We start from the raw sequence: 19,896 nt of genomic DNA on the forward strand, positions 1-19,896 counted from the left end.
GCCGTGATATGGGCTTGAAGCATCACGGGATGGCCGTGATATGGGCTTGACGCATTACTGTGTAGCCGTGATATAGGCTTGACGCATCACGGGATGGCCGTGATATAGGCTTGACGCATCACGGGATGGCCGTGATATGGGCTTTACGCATTACTGTGTAGCCGTGATATAGGCTTGACGCATCACGGGATGGCCGTGATATGGGCTTGACGCATCACGGGATGGCCGTGATATGGGCTTGACGCATTACTGTGTAGCCGTGATATAGGCTTGACGCATCACGGGATGGCCGTGATATAGGCTTGACGCATCACGGGATGGCCGTGATATGGGCTTGACGCATTACTGTGTAGCCGTGATATAGGCTTGACGCATCACGGGATGGCCGTGATATGGGCTTGACGCATCACGGGATGGCCGTGATATGGGCTTGACGCATTACTGTGTAGCCGTGATATAGGCTGACGCATCACGGGATGGCCGTGATATAGGCTTGACGCATCACGGATGGCCGTGATATGGGCTTGACGCATTACTGTGTAGCCGTGATATAGGCTTGACGCATCACGGGATGGCCGTGATATAGGCTTGACGCATCACGGGATGGCCGTGATATAGGCTTGACGCATCACGGGATGGCCGTGATATGGGCTTGACGCATCACGGGATGGCCGTGATATGGGCTTGACGCATTACTGTGTAGCCGTGATATAGGCTTGACGCATCACGGGATGGCCGTGATATGGGCTTGACGCATCACGGATGGCCCGTGATATGGGCTTGAACGCATTACTGTGTAGCCGTGATATAGGCTTGACGCATCACGGGATGGCCGTGATATGGGCTTTACGCACCACTGTGTGGGCCAGTGATCTGGGCCTCAACGCATCAAGGGGCGGCCGTGATTTGGGCTTAACGCAATCACTGTGTGGCCGTGATATGGGCTCTCCACATCACTGTGTGGGTCCTGATCTGGGCTCGCCGCATCAAGAGATGGCCGTAATCTGGGCTTGGCGCATCACGGGGGGTGGCCGTGATTTGGGCTCTCCGCATCGCTGGCTGGTCGTGATCTGAATCGACGTAACAAGGAGTGCCGCGATCTGGGCTGGACTGCATCCCGTAGGGTGAAGCTTTTCACGACGAGCAAATTTTACTTTTTGCATGTGATACGAATGGGGAGGCCACATTTTGCTCATTCTGCATCGTTTTGAAAGCCATGCCCGATCAAACAGCTCCCATGACGACGTTTGAAAATTTCATAGTTTAATGGGGAAACAGGGCTAGCTGTTGCTCCGAATGTTTTGAGTTTGCGCGAGTGCTCGCAAAGGTAATGCCTTGTAGAAAATGCGACGATCAAAGCTGGCTGAGCAGCGCTGCTTTTTCTTAAGTTGAACATTTTTGTCACTGTTCAAGCAAGATCCGCTCTGCCTACTGTCCCGTCCGTAAACACGGAGACTGACTGAAGCTACTTAATGTAGCAAGCGTATTAGCTCATAGGCAACGGGCCGACCCATCGTCCCCCGTCTGTGCAAACCAGCCTCCATCCGAGCCAGACGCACCCGCACCGAAGCTGGACGGGCCCGGAAGAGCGTGCATCGAAAGCCAGCTGTTTCAGAAGGGACAAACACTCCGCTAACAAGCCTCCAACGGAGCCTAGCGGCATTTTACTGGCGGCGTCGAGATCAAAATAGGCTGGGAGCCAATTGTGTACCGGACAAGAGTCTTGTAAATAACACATATGTACATAAGCACTCGTTGAGGCCAAATGGCTTAGCTGGGAGGGTGCGCGATTTCCGCGAAGGAGGGTTAGGAATGCGACTACGGCCACGGCATTCGGTGACACTCAATTAGCGGTGCCTGGGCAGCGTGCACCATACAGCCTATTCAGACAAGATAAAATAGCAATATCCGCTTCTTTCTGACCACCGCGGCCCGGACTAGCAGCGCTCATTACGTGGCACTGCAGCCAAGATAGGTTTTTAACTTCACCTTTACAGCCCAAATCACCTGGAAGCCGCATTTTATGCTTGAAAGACGAGGCCATACATGTCACGTGCAGACATCTATATTCCTTTTCTTTCACCTAACGATGTTTGAGCTATCATCAGGCGATAGCAAGCGAGGCGACATTTGATGATAGCGTCAGGAGATGCATGCGAATAAGCGTCATAGTCAAACTTTCACGGAACATACTGCAATTTTACGGTAAAATAAACCTAGCTCCATCTTGTGGCGTATCGATAGGCTATCAACGTTGGCTCACCCTGACAACGGAAGCAGTTGTTTCAGTTGCACTTCGCGCATATTCACTCGGCTATCCTCTGACCTTGTCACTAAATTACTGCTGTTGGTCTCGACATGGCACTTTCGGTGGTAGTCAATGAAATGCAAAGCCGAAATTATTTTCCTGACAGATGGCGCATTGATATTCCATCGTGTCCAATCCTCCCGGCGGAGGGGGGGAGGGGGGTGGTGAGCCTAGAGCCCCATGAGCCCCTACCCCTTAGCTGCACCTCCGAAAATGCTGCACCAGATGAGCTCGATTCCCAAACGTGGCGTCATATTTCCTATGAATGGACGGGACAACCAAACAAAATTCCAGGTTGATACCAATGTGTGTGCCTAACGTTCCAAAGGTCCCATGGCAAATTACAAATGCTCTGCACCGTTTGGGCATCTGTAGTTTTGGCCAGTTCGGTTGTACCGTCCATAGCCAGTGTCATCGCAACGAACTGCTGGTTAGGGACTGAAGACACCGCTTTTGAGCGGGCGACGGAGCGCGGGCTCCAAAGGCTACAGGTCTTTGAGCGAGCTTTGTTGTGTGAAGTTTTGCGGGTCGTTAGGGGCTCTCATAACTCATGATATCGCCAAATATAAAGATGTGTATGTTTTATGTGATACATTTATGGAGATGTGAAATATTGTGAGCCAGAATTATTCAGCCGCATGTATGAGTTAGCGCAGTTGGGAATTTTACGGCATGCTATCAAAACTTTATGCTTTGAATAAGGTCCGATGTGGTGCATTGTGACATGCCCAGCAGTGGTCATACAAAGCAACGCCATATCTATCTCATAATTTATCCTCATGCATGTTTTGGTAATACCTGACCGGTCGACTGGCAGGACTTTGTTTTGCTCGCACATCAGAGCAAAGTCAAGGTGGTCTTTCTTTTTAAATTCATGCCAGCGCACTTACTTCAGCTGCAATGATGTTACTGATGCTCCGATAGGGAATACAGATATATTTTGGCACTTTCGAGTGCATGTCCACAAATTTATCACAGCCTGTCTCATTTTTCCATCACAACCAAGGTGGTGCCATTGATTTTTAAAAATTCCAAATCCATAATACAGGTACTTTGAAAAGAGTTGTAGGTAAGATTGCACGCAATCGTGATTTGCAGTTTTCAGTATTAAGGACTGGGTGCTGAATTTTAATTTCTTTCACCTTGATTATTTGTAGGTGGGTCACTTTGCATAATGAGGAGGCTCAGAATCTCATTATTCCATTTTCCACGCTGGGCCACGCCAGTGCGTGGAAAGAGAGACCTCCAATAGCTGAAAACCATTGTTGAGCCTTCCAATAAATTTGCGCAAGATTTGCTCCCGTTTGTGAATTTTATATCTAGAAACATCCAATAGCGTTTTTGCTTCCGATTTGGTGTATTCTAAGTTATTAGTGACTTCGGCTTAATTTGACATGTTGTTCATGCCCAAGACAAACAATAAGCTTTGCTGGACTAAGCGAATGCTTTTTGGAATGTTAATTCGTCTTGGTACCAACGTCTTGGCACCAACCTTCCATAGCCTACCCCATGTCAACCTTTCCGTAACATGGTGATATCTAGAGGCAAGCTGGTGAACAAGCGTTCCATCTCTACGAACAAAAGTACGCTAGTTGGTTGTCTGGTTCTTGTCATATTCGGGAGCTAATTGATTGCCATACTACGAAGATTTTAAGTCTGGACTTTCTTTTGGGCAAAAAAAAGTGCTGTGGGGCTCTCTGAACCCTCTTTTTGGGGTTGAAAAGCTTTTTTTTAAAAAAGCAACTCTAAGTCTGGGGGGCTTAATGCCGCCCTAGAAAACAGTCACGGCATTACGTTTCCTGAAAAGAAGCCCGCAGCATCGCCGCTGGCGACGGTGTGAGCTGTAATACGCACAGAGCGGATACGGAATCTTAAGTTCTATTGCACTCTCTCCCTGCCTGGTCCTTCGGCTTAGCCACATGTCCGTTAACGTGGGCGCTGCCACTGACGTCGTAACTCCTCCTCGAAGGTGAGCTGACGCGGTGCGGCAGCCGGCGTCACTGGAGACAGATGCGGAGGTGTGGGGGCGGTCACCCTTTATGTCAACAGGCATTGCCTTTTTATCGCCGCCCATTTCGACTGACTGGGGGCCGAACTGATCAGCCGCCGCCCGAGTCTATCATTACCCGCGCAGAGACCCATGGTTACGGCCGATGTTTCGTCCAATAGAGGGGGCTAATTCGACGCGGAGTGGCCACTGAAGCCAATGTGGATTTCGACCTGAGCGCTGACTGCAGCTCAATACAGATGATTCGAAGGCCCAGTCTAGGCTGTAAGGCGTACCGAATGGGGCCGCTGACTTGTCATTTCAACGCTCTATTTACTCAGACGGTTTTGATTTTTGTCGCTCATGTTTCGGCGAGGAATGCCGTATCCTTTTCTTTGTTACGCCGGCCGTCTTTAGACATCGTGTGGGTGATCGGATTTTATGGAACCATCCACTGGCTTAACTGTTTTCATTTTCCTACGACCAGATCAGAGGTCTGTGAACTTTGAAGACTGTTACAGATATGGTAGATGCTACTAGGAAATTATCCCAGGACATTTGGGTTATTTTCTTTCACCGTATCTGATACAAATAGCAAACTATCGTTCAAGTCCACAGGGATGGAGTTTCGTGAAGTTCAGCGTGATCAGGTTAGGCCGAAGAAATATTTTTTGACCATATAGGTGTTTTTCAGTGACTTTTTATTCGGTTTTGGAGGTGTTAGAGTTCTGCACGGCAGGGTGGGGGGATGACAACTTGGGGCGCAAGAGCCATCGAAATGGTTCAAGGTTCCATTCAGGACAATCAAGTTTGATAGTTTTGACGAAATCAGGACTGGCCTGCTTAAAATGGATATCGAAAAATACGTTCTTTTCCAGAATCCACATACCCATATTCTTGCACATATCAAACTTAGGTTTTAGAAGCCATTATACTTTTTAACTTACTTCGGAAGCTTTTGTGTCCTTTGCCGGGCATACCCGATAGGGTATTTTTAAATGATGCTGCATTATAGACGAAATAGAGTTAGCAAAATTGGTCTAGACATACGTTTCCAGGAAGCCAGGTAAGTTTAATGTGAACGCCAATCAGCAAACAACTTGCTTGGCATTTCAAGCAGAGATAAGAGCAAGGCTGACCAAGACCTGATGCAGCACTGAACCTGGAGTCTCCGCCGAGCGAGTAAGATTCCTCAACGTGCCTTGATAGACAGACGTGAACAGCGTCGACCTTAATTACTGCATTATCTGGGTAGCGTGTTTGAATAATTTCACGGATCCATCGGGGAATAACATATTATCCGTGGGCCTTGTCGACAGGAAAGCATTAATTTTCCACGTAATTACTCTGAGCCCTCCGCAGTTTGATTGACAGGCCCGTATCGATGAGCGCCGTATTAAACCGTAATTATTGATTATTCCACCCACTTCGCTCGTGTTTGCCAGATTGAGCCGTCAGCCGGTAACGCTGCTTACTGCGCACTAAGCTTCGCTCTCGTGCTTTGATCGCAACCCTTACTCTCCGCCAATAAACCTCGTTAAAACCCGTAATCCACACAGCACTTCAGCCTGACTCAGTGTGAGCAGGCGCCTAAGGACCCCGGCAGGTGTCTGCGTGCGCGGCAATTGGGTGGGATGAGTGCAGTCAGCTCTCCGGCTTCTGTGCAGATGGGGTTGAATAAGTGCAGTCAGCTCCGGCTTCTGATGTGGTCGGATGAGTGCAGTCAGCTCGGGCTTTCGTGCAGATGTGGTCGGATGAGTGCAGTCAGCTCCGGCTTCTGTGCAGATGTGGTCGGATGAGGCAGTCAGCTCTAACTTCTGTGCAGATGCCGACGGACGTAATCGCCGTTCGGCACCAGGCGGCAGCGGCTCTGGCTTCCGGCCATTGGGCGCCAGGCGGCAGCGGCTCTGGCTTCCGGCCGCCGGCGCCTCTGAGGAAGGCCGGCATTCCGGACAATAATTTACCCTCCGTTAATGGTGACCGCCGGCGGCTGTTGGTAAAGGCAGGGCCAGTGAGCCGCCCGCATGTCGGCGCGGTCGTAATGGGGCCAAAGGAATCACAGGAAACAGACCACACGTGTGCCGCCGGAGTGGGGCGCAGCGGCGCATTCGTCGGTTCGTGAACGCATGACGGGGTGCGCACGCGATGTCACTTGCCGGCCTGTGCAGCGGATTGTCTTGTCTGGCAGCATTCGGTTTGTGTTTCGATGTTTTGCTTAATTGGGTCTAAAATGTGCGAGCTCAACACGCAACACTTCAAATAATTGATGCCTTGCAGACTGAAGAAATTAAGGCTGTTGCTTCGTTATCGCTGAGGTTCAATGCCAATTACCGTCTGCGGCGCAATCACACATTGTGGGTAAGGCTGTCGAAAAGTCGTGTTTTAGTTAGATTCCAGAAAGTTGCAGCGTCACTTCCTGGTTCATTTGGTATGCCAATTTTTGTCAGAACTTTTCTTTTTACGTTACAGTACTTCTTCAGTACGCAGTCTCACCCTGATCGAGTTCATGAATAATCCATGCTGTGACATTAGCTCCATGGAAGGCACCAACACAGTGGTAGCACTTTTATTATCACACATTTCGTCCAAAGCATTACGGCCGAAGTCAACGCTCAAGAGCAGCGGGTTTTCTTCCGTTCGTGAGTTGGTGGGAGTGAAAGTTACTTTTTAACGTGCGTCCGGGGAGGCCGGTTGAATCCCCTTCGCTTGGGTGGGGATGGGGGTCAATTTGATCCGTGTAGATCTCAGAAACTAAGAAAGCTACTAAAGACATCAAATTCACAGAGGTTGTTAGCCTGTACGTAGACTCACTTGTGTCAAAATTTAAGGGTTCTAGGTCATGATCTTCGGGTCAGATAGTATCAAACAAGGTCAAACTTCAGAATGGTGTCTAAAATGCCCCAGACCTTCTCATACAACTACCATGCACTTGGATACCTGTTCTAAACAAACTATCACTGGCGCTCATTCAAGGTCAGTGACCGTGTGTGACCTTCCGAAGGTCATGGTGACCAAAACCATACAAGACTGTTTTAATTTTTGTATTTAAATAAGCGTCAAGGATTACACAAGGCAGCATGTACCCCCCCCCCCCCAAAAAAAAGAGTTGAGCTGAGTCAATTTATGTCAGTGACCTATTGTGACTTTTCAGAAGCTCTTAGAAGATGTATAACGCGGTTTCTGTTATCAGCTAATTCAAAATAAGCACCAGCCAGTACCTTAACAGCAAACTCTGTTCATGCCTCACTCTTTGACGACGGAATTTGTTCATTTAATGGGTATGCTGCCCACAAAAATATATCAGAGATGTAGACCCTCGCCTAACACTCCATCGTTGCACCAGATTGAATGATACCCAAGAAAATGTCATCGCCGAACCCGTCGCCTAACTTTGACCTGCCGTAAGTCAGCGACCTTACAAGGCACATCAAAATGTTTGATATCAAACGCTTCGCCACTGAATTGTCTACAGTTATGCAAAGGTTGACGTTGCTGCGCTGTGTCATTCGGAAATCCTTCCAGCAAAACCTCTGGGGCGGGGGGGGGGGGTCAAACCGACCCTCACCCGAGCGCGTTAAATCAAAACTGTTCAATGGTCCCATGACAACCAAAATGACCTAACCCCTATGCTGGACCAAATCCCGCAACGGCTGGCGTCCATGACGGTTCAAGCAATGCACGATTTGAATTGCACGAATTGAAATCAGCTACATGCGCACAGCCTTGATGTGATGCCACCTTAGTGATTTCAGCCCTTCTTATAGGCTGAATGAGTCTCGCAGCTTCCGGCACTTCCAGAACAACCGCATCAACGGAGATAGCTAGGCGCTGTATGACCGCGCAGCCAAAGCGCCCTAACCCTCAATTACTATTGCTACTACCACCACTGCTACTGCTAATATTACTACTACTACCACTACTGGTACTTCTGCTTCAACCACTACTTCTGCTACTACTACTTCTACTACTACTACTACTACTTCTATTACTACCACTTCTTTTACTACTACTAATGCTGCTACTATTACTACTACTACTACTACCACAGCAGAAACAGCGAAGCAGGAGGCTTTCATTGTTGCATTACCACCCCGGGCAGCAAGTTAATTACATTACCACCTACCAGACATTGCTGTATGCCTTTTTCTAGGGAATTACGGGTATAATCATAATGGATGAGCATGACAGATAGACTGCTGCAACCAGAGATCATCCGGGAAATTTTGCACCTATGGCTTGGCGACACGTTTTGATACCAAAAAGGCTGGGCATAGCAGATCAAAATGATATCACAGAACTAAATGAGTATGCAATTTCCATTCATAATAGAAGTTGTGACGGCTAACACGGAACACTAGTGCAACGTGGGTTCCGGCTCAACCCGCCATAACACTAGTATATGCATGCTGTGCCCCACTGCTGGTGCACCAGTGGTCGCCGGTACACCAGTCTCACATGGATAGATGTTGGAAATGATACCTTCCACAAATGTTATTATGCAAGATTCAACGGTTAGCAGGATAAGGCACAGCCTCATTTTGCTAGAAAATGCATCGCGACACCTTGGTAACCTGGATCCGATCACCCTGTTTGGTCTAGGCAATAGCATCCACCGATCCGATAACGAACTGGTTTGAAGGGATCAACGGAATATGTACTTTCAATCTGCAATGGAGTTCATATTTTGATGAATTTGTCATGCTGAAGCGTTTGGTGCGCATCAAACACAACATCTTTAAACATAATGTACAAAAGCTGTTACTTGTTCTAACATTAGAATATCGAGACCAAAATCCCAAACAGGAAGCTGAGCCATGTTTGATTCGCATGGTTGACTATTGTTGACAGCGACCGTGCCGACTCGTGGTTTGGAATGCTTACAAGAACTGAAAGGCCAAATATTTTGTGATGTGCGGCTTGTGTGCCCGTGCCCTGTTCATGAGACTCAGTATAGCATCAGTAAAAATTGCGCCTCAAAAGTCAGCACTTGAGTGCCTAATAACCCAAAGCATATTATTAAGTTCTTTCAAGCTTAGCTCCACCTCAGGCTTAAAGTTTTGCCAAACATGTGTTACATCTATTCATGCATGCTGTTCTTCGTGTTGTATCATTCATGCGAGTCACCATTCGTACCGCACTTCCTGGTGTTTTTTTGTACACGTATTTCTTTACTTAACAATTTTGGCGTTGCGGTCCTTCGTGGAAAATTACCTGTAAATCGAGAGCAAAAATTTTAGTGCCGGGTGAGAACTTGCTTATTGCACACAATCACCTATGAGAATCTCTCAGGACATGTTGCCTCAGCACCGGTTTTTCAGAGTGGCCTTTCTTACCCTTGTGATGTGCATGCGCACATAAATTGATCGGCACTGTTAGTATGGTGACATCATCTAAACAAGTGGTCTGACAGCTGATGGCGAATGTTGCGTTAACAATGCCGCTCATCGTAAGCCAAATATAGTACACTAGTTACCATACACCAAGGCCAGGAGGCCAACAATTTATAATATTTTGCACAGTTTAGATATTATACGTGATTGGAACTCGGAAGTAGGTGTCAATCTTACAGCCTGACAGTCAAGATGGCCGAAGGAGGAAAGGGCGAATTAATTTGCACAGCCGACAACAAAACTGGGATTAGCCTGCCTCCTGACCCTCAGTCCAGGATTAGCTAAAACTACGTATGGATGCAAAATCGCAGCACAGCGCCATGCGGTGCATAGCAAGCAGGAAAGCCCCGCTTGCAACAGTACTTCGGGATACAGTGTGTGCTTTAGACAGCTCCCTCGTGGCCCGCTGAGCGTCGAACGTTATATCATGGCCGTCATGACGTCATAAAAGGCAACGCAGATTCTGTTGTTTGAACTAAAATACCAAAAACCCGGCTGTGATTTGATTTGGCTCACCGTTGTTTTGTTGCTTGCTCTCGTCATTCCTTTCTTCTCTTGTTCCTTAACCATAATCCCCCTCACTTGAGAAGTGCCATTCTATCACCACCGAGTGTATATTATGATGCCTCGTGTCCACATAATTGTATAATTCCGAGGAGCCTGAGGACACATGCTCCCATCGTTTTCATGGTAACCTGACCATTTCCTGTGTAGTTTCTTTGAAAAAAAACACCGTGCACTTGTATTTGCTCCAAGTCTTTTCATGAGATGGCTTTTCAGGTTCTCGGCTCGTTACAACGCTCGGTTGGCTCGGTTCGTTACAATGCAATGATGTCGGATGCTCGCAAAGTCGTTAAGTCCATTTGCGAACAACATTATGCACATGGATAAGACAGCAGTGATAGCCTTATTCTTCGTAGAAAAGGCAGGATAATGGATGTATAGATGCGTCAATATTTCGGCAACATGCCTTTATTGAAACGAAAGGCAAAAGTTTGTTATTCGTTTCAAAAAAGGCATATTGTCGAGATGCCAACGCATCCAAATTTCCACTCTCCTGGTTTTTCTTCGTCGGATACCATATAATACGTATGAAGCCGAATGAAGCCGAATGAAACAATGAATCCGTGTGCAATATCAAACAAAGGAAGGCACTAAACCCAGAGTGCACATGCAAGGATGAATGAAATTAGCTTGTAAGTGCGTTGAGTGCTTATTGACCGCAGCGACCACATACGGGCGCGCAATAATACAGGCCACCAGTGCGGGCTCAAAACCAAGACGCACGACCTAGCATGTGCGTTCTGAAATGCGAGTTTAATACGCTCACAGATGAAGTCAAGTTGGCGGTCGGAGGCAGATAGTCCCAAGTTGCGCCATCGACATCGAACTCGACTCGGGGGCCCGTGATCGGCGTGAGGGGCCCTCTGACCGGTATTTGAGGGCCCTGCCCTGCAGGCTGGAGTCCCTTCATACGAGCTCTACCCGGTCCTTCGGAATACATCTGATCGTTCCCAGGGCCACTTTGGCCCCTTAGCACCGATGAGTGCAGGCCGGGGTAGAGGCACGTGACCCCTGTAACCCTGCCTGCGCCACTGGTGTGGCGTGCGAGAAAATCCCGCATGGCATGTCCTCCTTCCGAACCGTGCGACAAGTCCTGCGGCTGGCTGAGCTCTGTGAAGCTGAGCTCTGGAACTGGTCACATCTGGAGCACGCCCTACATTTAGAAGGGGCATCGTTTTTAGATGTTTCATTCATTGACCGGGGTCCTTGTTATGCCTTCCTCTCCCCATAAATACAGCGCTGTTTGATGAGCCGCGTTTCGAGATTTCATGTCGATAAAGAGTAGTTATTGGTTTTCAAAATGTGATGCACTTTTGGAACACCCTGCGTTAACAGTACGAATGACGCACACCGGATGTTCTCAAGGAGCAAACCAAATACATAATTTCCTTACGAGCAGCCTGAAATGCGACGAAAATTTTCTAGTGAAGCGTACTTCACTGACAAAAATAGCAAACTCATGAGGGATGTTTACAAGTTGCATGCTCTCATGAACTGTACCCTGGCGATCACTTTGAAGCTCACCCTGGCCACACAATTATATTGATGGCGACGCACCCTAAAACAGCAACCGAAATACGTTCCCTGATCGGCGCACGTTTGGTAATTAGCCATTTCGGATCGCGACACAGCAGTCTCCGTACTCAAATTTGTCCACACCTCTGCACGATAAACGACACTCACGACACCATAACGCCAAGTATTGGACCGGAAGCATTAATCGTGCGTGAGCTCCACCCACAGCCCACCCATACTCCAAGCGCGCCCTCACCCTGTTTGCTCGGGGCTAGACGCCCATACAGTCTCTGGTATTGATCTCGCACCGACGGCAGGCGACCGCGGTACACTCTCTGCCAATGAGATCGGTCGGCCCCGTCGGCATCCCCGATCCTCCATCGCGAGTGCCTGGATGCCGTCGGCTTGGACCACCGCGCCGACGATATCATCTTGATATGAGCGTGATATCGGCGCGCGCGCACGCTGATTGGTCCTCGCGCGCCAGATCCCTCCCAATCACGATTTGATTGGCTGATTATCCGGCGGGCATGCTGAGCCGGCGCCGGGTCGTCAGTGCTCGAGCGACGGCCGGCGAGGAGGGTCGGCGGCGGCCGGGGCGCGGCGCGGGGTCGGTCAGTTTGTCCGAGGGCTCAGCAGGCCGCCAAGATTCGTACCAAGCGCGAGCCGGCGCAGGTGATGCTCGGCTGCAGTGTCGACGGCCGCCTGGGGAGGACAGAGGCCGTCGAGATGGACCCGGCCGTGGTGAGTGTCAGTCCCGCGGCTTCAGGCGTTTCGGTCTGATACACGCGCTCTCGTGGTGTTGTGCGCGCAGGCGCCGAGGGTATGGCGCAGTTCCGGCACTTGTCTTACTATCTTTACTTGTCTACTTGGAAGATGACGCCAAGGCTGCCATTATTTTTCATTAGGTTTATCGTTTTTTTCCCATTGACGGGAATAAACAGACTACTTTCCTTCCCCTTTCTCCGTCGACTAGCCCTTGCATGGTACCTGTTTTGATTAGCTTACATTGGTAACAGTGCGCTTGTCAGACAGTGAAATTAATTGTGAGCAGGTAGTTGGTCAGTATGCAAGCAGCGTCGAAAAGTTAAGCTGAGGGTTTTGTTTACTTCTTTGACTAAATCTGATTGATGCTTGTCATTTCTTTTTCCTGTGGACCGTGGTTGTTCGCGGAATGGCTAACCTAACAGTCAGTCAAATACAGATCAAGGTGGAGGTTTCAAGTGCGCAACAGGCACGCTTGCTTAGCCCTCTGTCACGGATGGTATGGAGGACTGTATTCAGACAACCAGGCAGCTGTCAAGGAGGACGAAATTGAAAGAGACCGGTTACACTGAAGTCTATTTTTCAGCTAAAGATGTTAGAAGCTGGAACGTTTTCCTCTCGTTCAAATACCATTCCCTTTCATACCAGTTTTCTGTAAACGTTGTAAAAGACCTACAAAGTTTTGATCTTAACAAGAGCCCAAGGGAAGGTGAGTAACGTCTTGAGATGCTTTGGCCATTGCAACGTTTTGGTCCGTAACGTTATATCGAAGATTAAGTAAAATGTGACAAGTTTTAGGCGTGCGGGCTTTGTTGGGGCTTGCAAACCATCTTAACTATAGCTTTTTGTTGGCTCTGTGCAGAATCAAGTTAAATATTAACACTATGTATAAAAACAAACAATTTTTCGGTACACCCAATACCTGGAGGATCGGGCTGCGAGATCGCGATGTAAAGGTAGTTATACATGGTTGTAAATTACCACTCGTAATTTTTGGAAACGCTTGACATACCACATGAAAATACAAAATCACATGGGGCCTGATGTACTGTATTGAGAGTGGAAAGAAGCTGCTTTAACTCACTCGGATCTCGCCACCAATATCGCGTTCGTTATGAACTGCACCGCACGGAGGCTTACGCACTACATACATCTGACCTGCGAGGAAGCTTAACAAGGAAACTCTGTCCCTCTTTCTCCGACGCCTCCCTTGTCTGCAACAAACCCGACTAGGAGCCTACAGTGAGCAGATACAACACCACAGTGGTGCGATACAAATACGCTCATCGGCGATGTTCGGATGGAGTCGTGGTCACTTTCTGCGTGAAGTGGAAATTGAAACCCACACTACCCAGTCTTCCTGTTTACCACCACCCGATACGCGCTCCGTCTGGTCCTTATCGACCCTTGACGCGCGGGATTACCAAACCCCTTCAGCAAACACCAATCCATGCTGTTATATGACGTGTCCTGTCGCGCGAGGTCAGAGTTCGCCCGATCGCTCCCAGCACCAGGACATGCGGGTGCACCGCGGGGAGGGGGCGTGGGAGTCCCTCCCCCCCCCCCCCTGCGGAGGGTGGCGGGCGCCGGGGGTGCGTCCCAGCTCCCGGGCGTGAAAAGGATCGGCGGTTCGGGTAGTCGTGTCGGGACGGAAGTCAGTACGGAGCCACTCAAAGTGTGGTTTGCTATTGCGAGGGAGTGAGTGAAGGCTTCACATGATGGAACCATTTAGATGTCAACGTAGGGAATTTGAAGATACGCGGCAAGATGGTTGGACAGAAACTTTCTACTTCCCTCTTAAGAATCAGATGCACCAGTGAGCTGAAGTGCCGTACAAAACTATGGAGGTGTCTCCACTCGAGCTTACCACCGTAGTTTTCAGCTTTCGGTGCGCCAGTACCGGGGTGGGGCTTCAAGCGTGTTTTCTTGTTTCATTTCTTTCCACACACCGCCCCTGGTACAACATTTGTCGACGTGTTGAGTGACCTTATACCAAATCCGCCCTGGATGCCGCGCTGCGGCGCCAATCATGCAACCCCCCCCCCCCCCCCCCCCCCCCCGTGTGCGGGCGCGGCTGCCGCAGCGTCGCAGCAATCCGTCGGGATCGGCCGAATTCGCTGGAATCAGTCGAGCTAATCATAGCTAGTCGTCGATCTGTATTTTATTGCTCCTTCGCACGAATCTGCCGTGCCCGAAGGCTGCCTTTCAGCGTGAGATGAAGGCTGATCTGGCAATAATCCTGACCAAATCGGCACGTTCCTGGCGTTGGAACGGCCCGTCATTGCGCCTAATTGCGTTGTTGTTCTGCGTGCCGGAGTCGGAAGCGACTGTCTGTCGGGTCGGCAAAGTCAATGCCAAGATACTTGGAGTGGTGAAGGCTGCGCTCTGGCCGCTGCCGATGGTGGGCTCCTGCGTGTTGTGTATGTGTGCGTGTGTGCGCGCGCGTGACTGTGCCCTCGTCACTGCGTCCTGCACGGCGACACCCTGGGTGGCTGCCGGCGCCTGCGCCGGGCCCCGCACACCGCCCACCGCGCGGCCGACCGCGGCACCGATCCCGGGACTGGTCGGAGCGACTCGGCTTTGGTGACGGGCTCCGGCGCTGGGGCGGGCTAGAGTCGAGCCGGCGCGGTACCTGTGGTGCTGTCCACGGATGCGCCGCGTCCGCGTGCACTGCCGGAAGGCAGCCGGGCCGTGGCCAGGCGGTCAGAGCGGGGAGGCACGGTGCTGTCATACTGGGTACCACGTCACGTCTGATTTTTGTCGATTGGAACGAATGTTATCATCAGCATGGCGGTTCATTAAGCCGCTGCAGGGAAGGGGGCGGAGCACGGACGGCGTGGAGTCCTGGATCCACCGTCGTGCCTATCTGGGGACCGGTGCTGCACCACCGAGCTGCGTTCGTTTGGTGAGCTGAGGGCGACTGGTTCTAGCGGGCGGTTGGAATGGTGCCTGCGTTTTCGACTCGTGCGCGGGGCGGTAAACTTCTGAGTACCCCGTCATTTGAAAAGGCGCACGTTTGCGATGTGCGGGTATGCACCACACACAACACTAAAAGGGATATTATGCACACGTGTGCGTACATGACTATCAGGAGGTGTGTGTGTGTGTAGTGCCTGCGGCCAATACCTATCGACACTTAAGCTGGGCACGACCTGTCGGAATGCCGTAAAAGGGAGGAGTGACGGGACAGAAGGTGGAAAGGCAGGAAAGGCGATTGATTGGCAGGAGTATAATTCATTCGATGACAGGCATGGAACGGTGCGTCGGGCCAGACAGTGTGGGAACGGAAATCGAGACCGGCTTGATGCGTGGGTCAGGCGTCCAGCTTCAGCAGGCAAACCCTGACCATCAGTCGGCTTGTTGGTGCCGATCTTCTTTATCCCCACGACCAGGGACATGGTTTCGCAGATTGAGTTGAAGGGTGGGAGTGGGAGGAGGAAAGATTTAGCAGCGAAAAAGGCAAAACCTACCGCCAAAATACGCCGGCAAACGGACTTCTCTAAATTTGACGCACTCCTTCTCAAATTTGGGGTGGGGTAGGTAGGGGAGGTTAAAGCGCCATCTCCCAACCTAATACGAAACTTCACCTTGTGCACAACTTACCAATGCCGGTTTAGATATTGTGTGGCATAACTGACGGATGCACCCGGAGAGGGAATCATTAGCCGACCACTGCTGCCATGGGTAACGGGGTGCGCTCCAGCGTGCTTCGGCCGATGGGCACGCGCTCCACCTTACGCCGGGACCAGATGCAATCCTTTGGTTCGGCCGCCGTAATCAGCTGACTGGCCGAGCGGCGCCGGCTGCTGCCCGCCAGCGCTGCGCCGCCATCTTTAATTTAATCACCCCAAATGGTCACCGTGGTAGCCCGGTATTTGCCGTCCGTCTGATTTATAATCGGGAAAAATAGCCTTAATGACCGGTGGGGTGGCGTTTCCAATAGGGACCGGAAAGGCAAGCGTCGATGTCCGTAATTAGGTTAGCGGATTTGGCGCGTTTGTTTTGCTCGTCCACCTATTCGGGGTCTGGGCTCGGATCAGGGATTTGCCCCCCTAAGGCAGGTGACGCCCGGCGCTGCGCCGTCATCGCCGCCGCGCCGGCATTGTCTTCGGACCCGCCGGATGGGCTAGCCTTTCTCACATTTCCCGTCAGATTATGATCCCGTACTCACTGCGGTCGCTCGTGCTTCAGAAATAGCCTTCAATGCTATCATGCGTGCTCAGTTCGGTCAACAAATTGATTATTTTGTGATGGCTAGTCATGAGATCCGTGGCATTAGACGCATTGTGAACTATGGGGAGCAAATTTGTGTCTCTTCCAATATGCGTATATGTCGTCTGTGTGTTTTCATGTCTGTGGAGCGTCGCCCAACGAATCGAACCTTGCCCCTATTCCGCGGCTTTCCGTCAGCTCTGCGACCGGCTGTCAAACATTACAACACAGACACAGGTGGCGTCCGCGTGCCGAAGGAGCCTGCGTGATTCGGCTTTCAAAGGTCAACCTTTTTACTGCCAACCTTAACCAGATATCCACTGCCACATGCCCTTCAAAACATTTTTTTTGTGGTGGAAATGGTTTCGTTTTGGCCATAGCATAATTTTATTGAGCAGCGCGCCTCACAGGGCCCAAGCTATGAGAAGCATTGAAAAAGTAAGCTATTGCAATGAGAACATCGTTTAAGGTTTTGGGTATGACTGGGAGTAGATAGGAGCTAGAACTTCAAGGGGTAGGGTTAGCGGAAAGTGGTTGGGGCGCCTAAAGCAAGGAGGGGATGATGCTTTGCTTAATTTTTGTAATAAGTTGACCTGGAATTGTTTGACCGTCGCTGACATAACTGGTGTGCAGTTGTGCGCAGGCAGCATTGTGCCATTTCGAGGGCGGAATTTCCAGGACGTCCAGCGGTGTCCAATCCTGGTCACCGACGCCATTTTCGGACAAGAGACCTGGCATATAATTCACCGTCCACTGCGGGTCCTTATCCCACTTTTTCTACGTTCGTCTCTGGTACGGTAACAACGGGAATAGGACCATTATTGGAGCCGTGGAACTCGCGTCCTTCGATTGATAGCGAGTGATTACGGCCTGCGAAGCATAAATCTGGTCCTTTCCCATTCAATTGTCAATGAGACGGGGCTGGGCGGCGCAGGGGCCGACAATTATCCCTTGTTTTATACGGAGATGCCGCATATCGGCCACGAACCGCGCTGCGCCCGCCCCGCGACATTCCGACGAGGTCCCGCGGTCCGGCACCTCCACCTTTGTGTGGGAATAGCGGTGCCCGACGTCACCGACTCCGAACTCCTGGACCCGCACGGTGTCTCCGATCAGCGGTGGGAACAGAGGTGACCGGCGTCACCGACTCCTAACTCCTGGACCCGCGCGGTGTCTCAGATCAGCGGTGGGAACAGAGGTGACCGGCGTCACCGACTCCGAACTCCTGGACCCGCACGGTGTCTCAGATCAGCGGTGGGAACAGAGGTGACCGGCGTCACCGACTCCTAACTCCTGGACCCGCGCGGTGTCTCAGATCAACGGTGGGAACAGAGGTGACCGGCGTCACCGACTCCGAACTCCTGGACTCGCACGGTGCCTCAGATCAACGACAGAGGACGAAGTGGTTACATGACGGGCTGGACTCTGTGTTTCAGATCAGCAGCATCAGTGGGCCGGCGTGGGGGGCAGCAGCCCACTACCGTCAGCTCATCCAGCAACAGCAGCAGCAGCAACACCAGCACCAACACCAGCAACATGTCGAGGACGAGGTACGTGGCATTAAATTTTGTATTTTTCGTGTTTTCGGCCTATCCTTTCGAAGTGCGGTGCACGCTTACAAACGCCCCGCACATGATCGCCAGGAGCGCTGCGAGAGGCGCGGACCCGTCCAAACGCCAGGGAGTTCGGGAGAGGCATCGGCAGTTGTGTTGCGCCATGTACCGTAACACGTTGTTGTTCTTCATTTGAGATGAACCTCGTTAGGAAATAGCCCCGTAATGGTGACAAAGCACACTCAAAGGTCCCTACAGCCCAACAGTGGTGTGCTGATGTAAACGTGCTCGCCGGTTGATGGCTCCCCAATTTCCTATTTTTTAGGGTAGATTTTTAACTATTTCAGGTCTGCGCTCTTCCTTGGTTTCCCTTCACGTGTGAAAACTTGGCTGACAGGCACCATGCATCCACGAGAATTAAAATTAGGCGATCCAATACATTCCTTAACACCTGGTTAGTAAATCTTTAACCGACTCGCACATAATAAAGCGCACCTGGTGCCGCCTGATCCATTCATATATCCTCGCCCTGCCCCAGATGCTGCTGTGATACAGCTTTTAATCCCCTCTTCACCCTAAAACCCACAAAGCAGCCGCTGAAAGACCCATCAACGGCGCATTTTCATATAAATATACCGGCACTAGGTTCGTGATGTGTCCGCCTTTTTATCGTCTCGTTTGCATGGGGTGCATTCAAAAGCTATGCGCTTGTCTCGCTCCAATAAATCATCCATAATTTAACGCAATAGTGGCCGAAAACGTGTGTGGATTTTGACAAAGACGTTTGTTGCCCAGGACTGCGTCCCCAACAATAAATACAGTCCAGCTTTACTCGCCGCAAATCGGCGGCTGCTCACTCGGTCGCGCCATGCTGCATTGTATTTTGAGACAACCAGTTTGCCCCGAAAAATACTTAACATTGTGCGGTAAATAATCATCCACAAACAGCAACGCGTATCGGCGTAATACGAATCAAGAGTATTCTCTAACTTGACGTATCATCGACCCACAAAAAAAACGTTTTGATGTATCGTTAGTCTACGAAAAACAAGGGCAAATATATCTCAAACTAATATGATTGAACCAAATCAGGTGTTCTAGGCCGTTGCGGTTTGATGATGAATCTGGATGATGGTGTTAAGCTGGTGGAAAGAACACAAAAGGTGACGAAAAGTTCCCGGAATTGTGTCATACATGAAAATGTGTGGGAGTTTGCGCCTGCCCATACTTGCAAACGGATCGCTTAAAGTAACAGGTAATTGGGGACAGCCAGCACACTGCAGTGGTCGAGGTCGAGCTGCGTCGTCCTTCGATTGCCACATTGGACCTGTCCTGTAATCGAGCGCCCACACCGAGCGGGGCGGCCCTAGTCACTCAGCGCTGCCAACTCTCGGCTGGCGAGGCATCCGCAGAATCGCTGTATATATCGCCGGCCCACGTGGCTCCGGCGGCCCTGTCACGCCATCTGACACAATTTTCCGCCCGCCTCATCTGTCATGCCATCTGACGGAATTTTATGCTCACGTCAGCGCTGGCGCGGCCGTTCCGGCCGAATCAAAGGGCGGCTGACGGTGTGGTCGATCGGCCGGGCCGGGTGCCCGC

At 50.6% G+C, this 19,896-nt stretch overlaps 1 protein-coding gene across 1 annotated transcript in view; it reads right to left on the reverse strand.

Annotated features, from left to right (window-relative positions):
* Positions 1-18,279, reverse strand: part of LOC119099667 (arrestin domain-containing protein 4-like) — a 23,726-nt gene extending 5,447 nt beyond the window's left edge. The window contains exon 1 of the mRNA XM_037222732.1: positions 18,223-18,279. Within this exon, the coding sequence (XP_037078627.1) occupies positions 18,223-18,279 (57 nt within the window). The remainder of the gene's footprint in view (positions 1-18,222) is intronic.
* Positions 18,280-19,896: the final 1,617 nt, after the last annotated feature.

This window comes from Pollicipes pollicipes, unplaced genomic scaffold (genome assembly GCF_011947565.3).
Source record: "Pollicipes pollicipes isolate AB1234 unplaced genomic scaffold, Ppol_2.1 Scaffold_4881;HRSCAF=5763_pilon_pilon_pilon, whole genome shotgun sequence".
NCBI classification, from domain to species: Eukaryota; Metazoa; Arthropoda; class Thecostraca; order Pollicipedomorpha; family Pollicipedidae; genus Pollicipes; species Pollicipes pollicipes.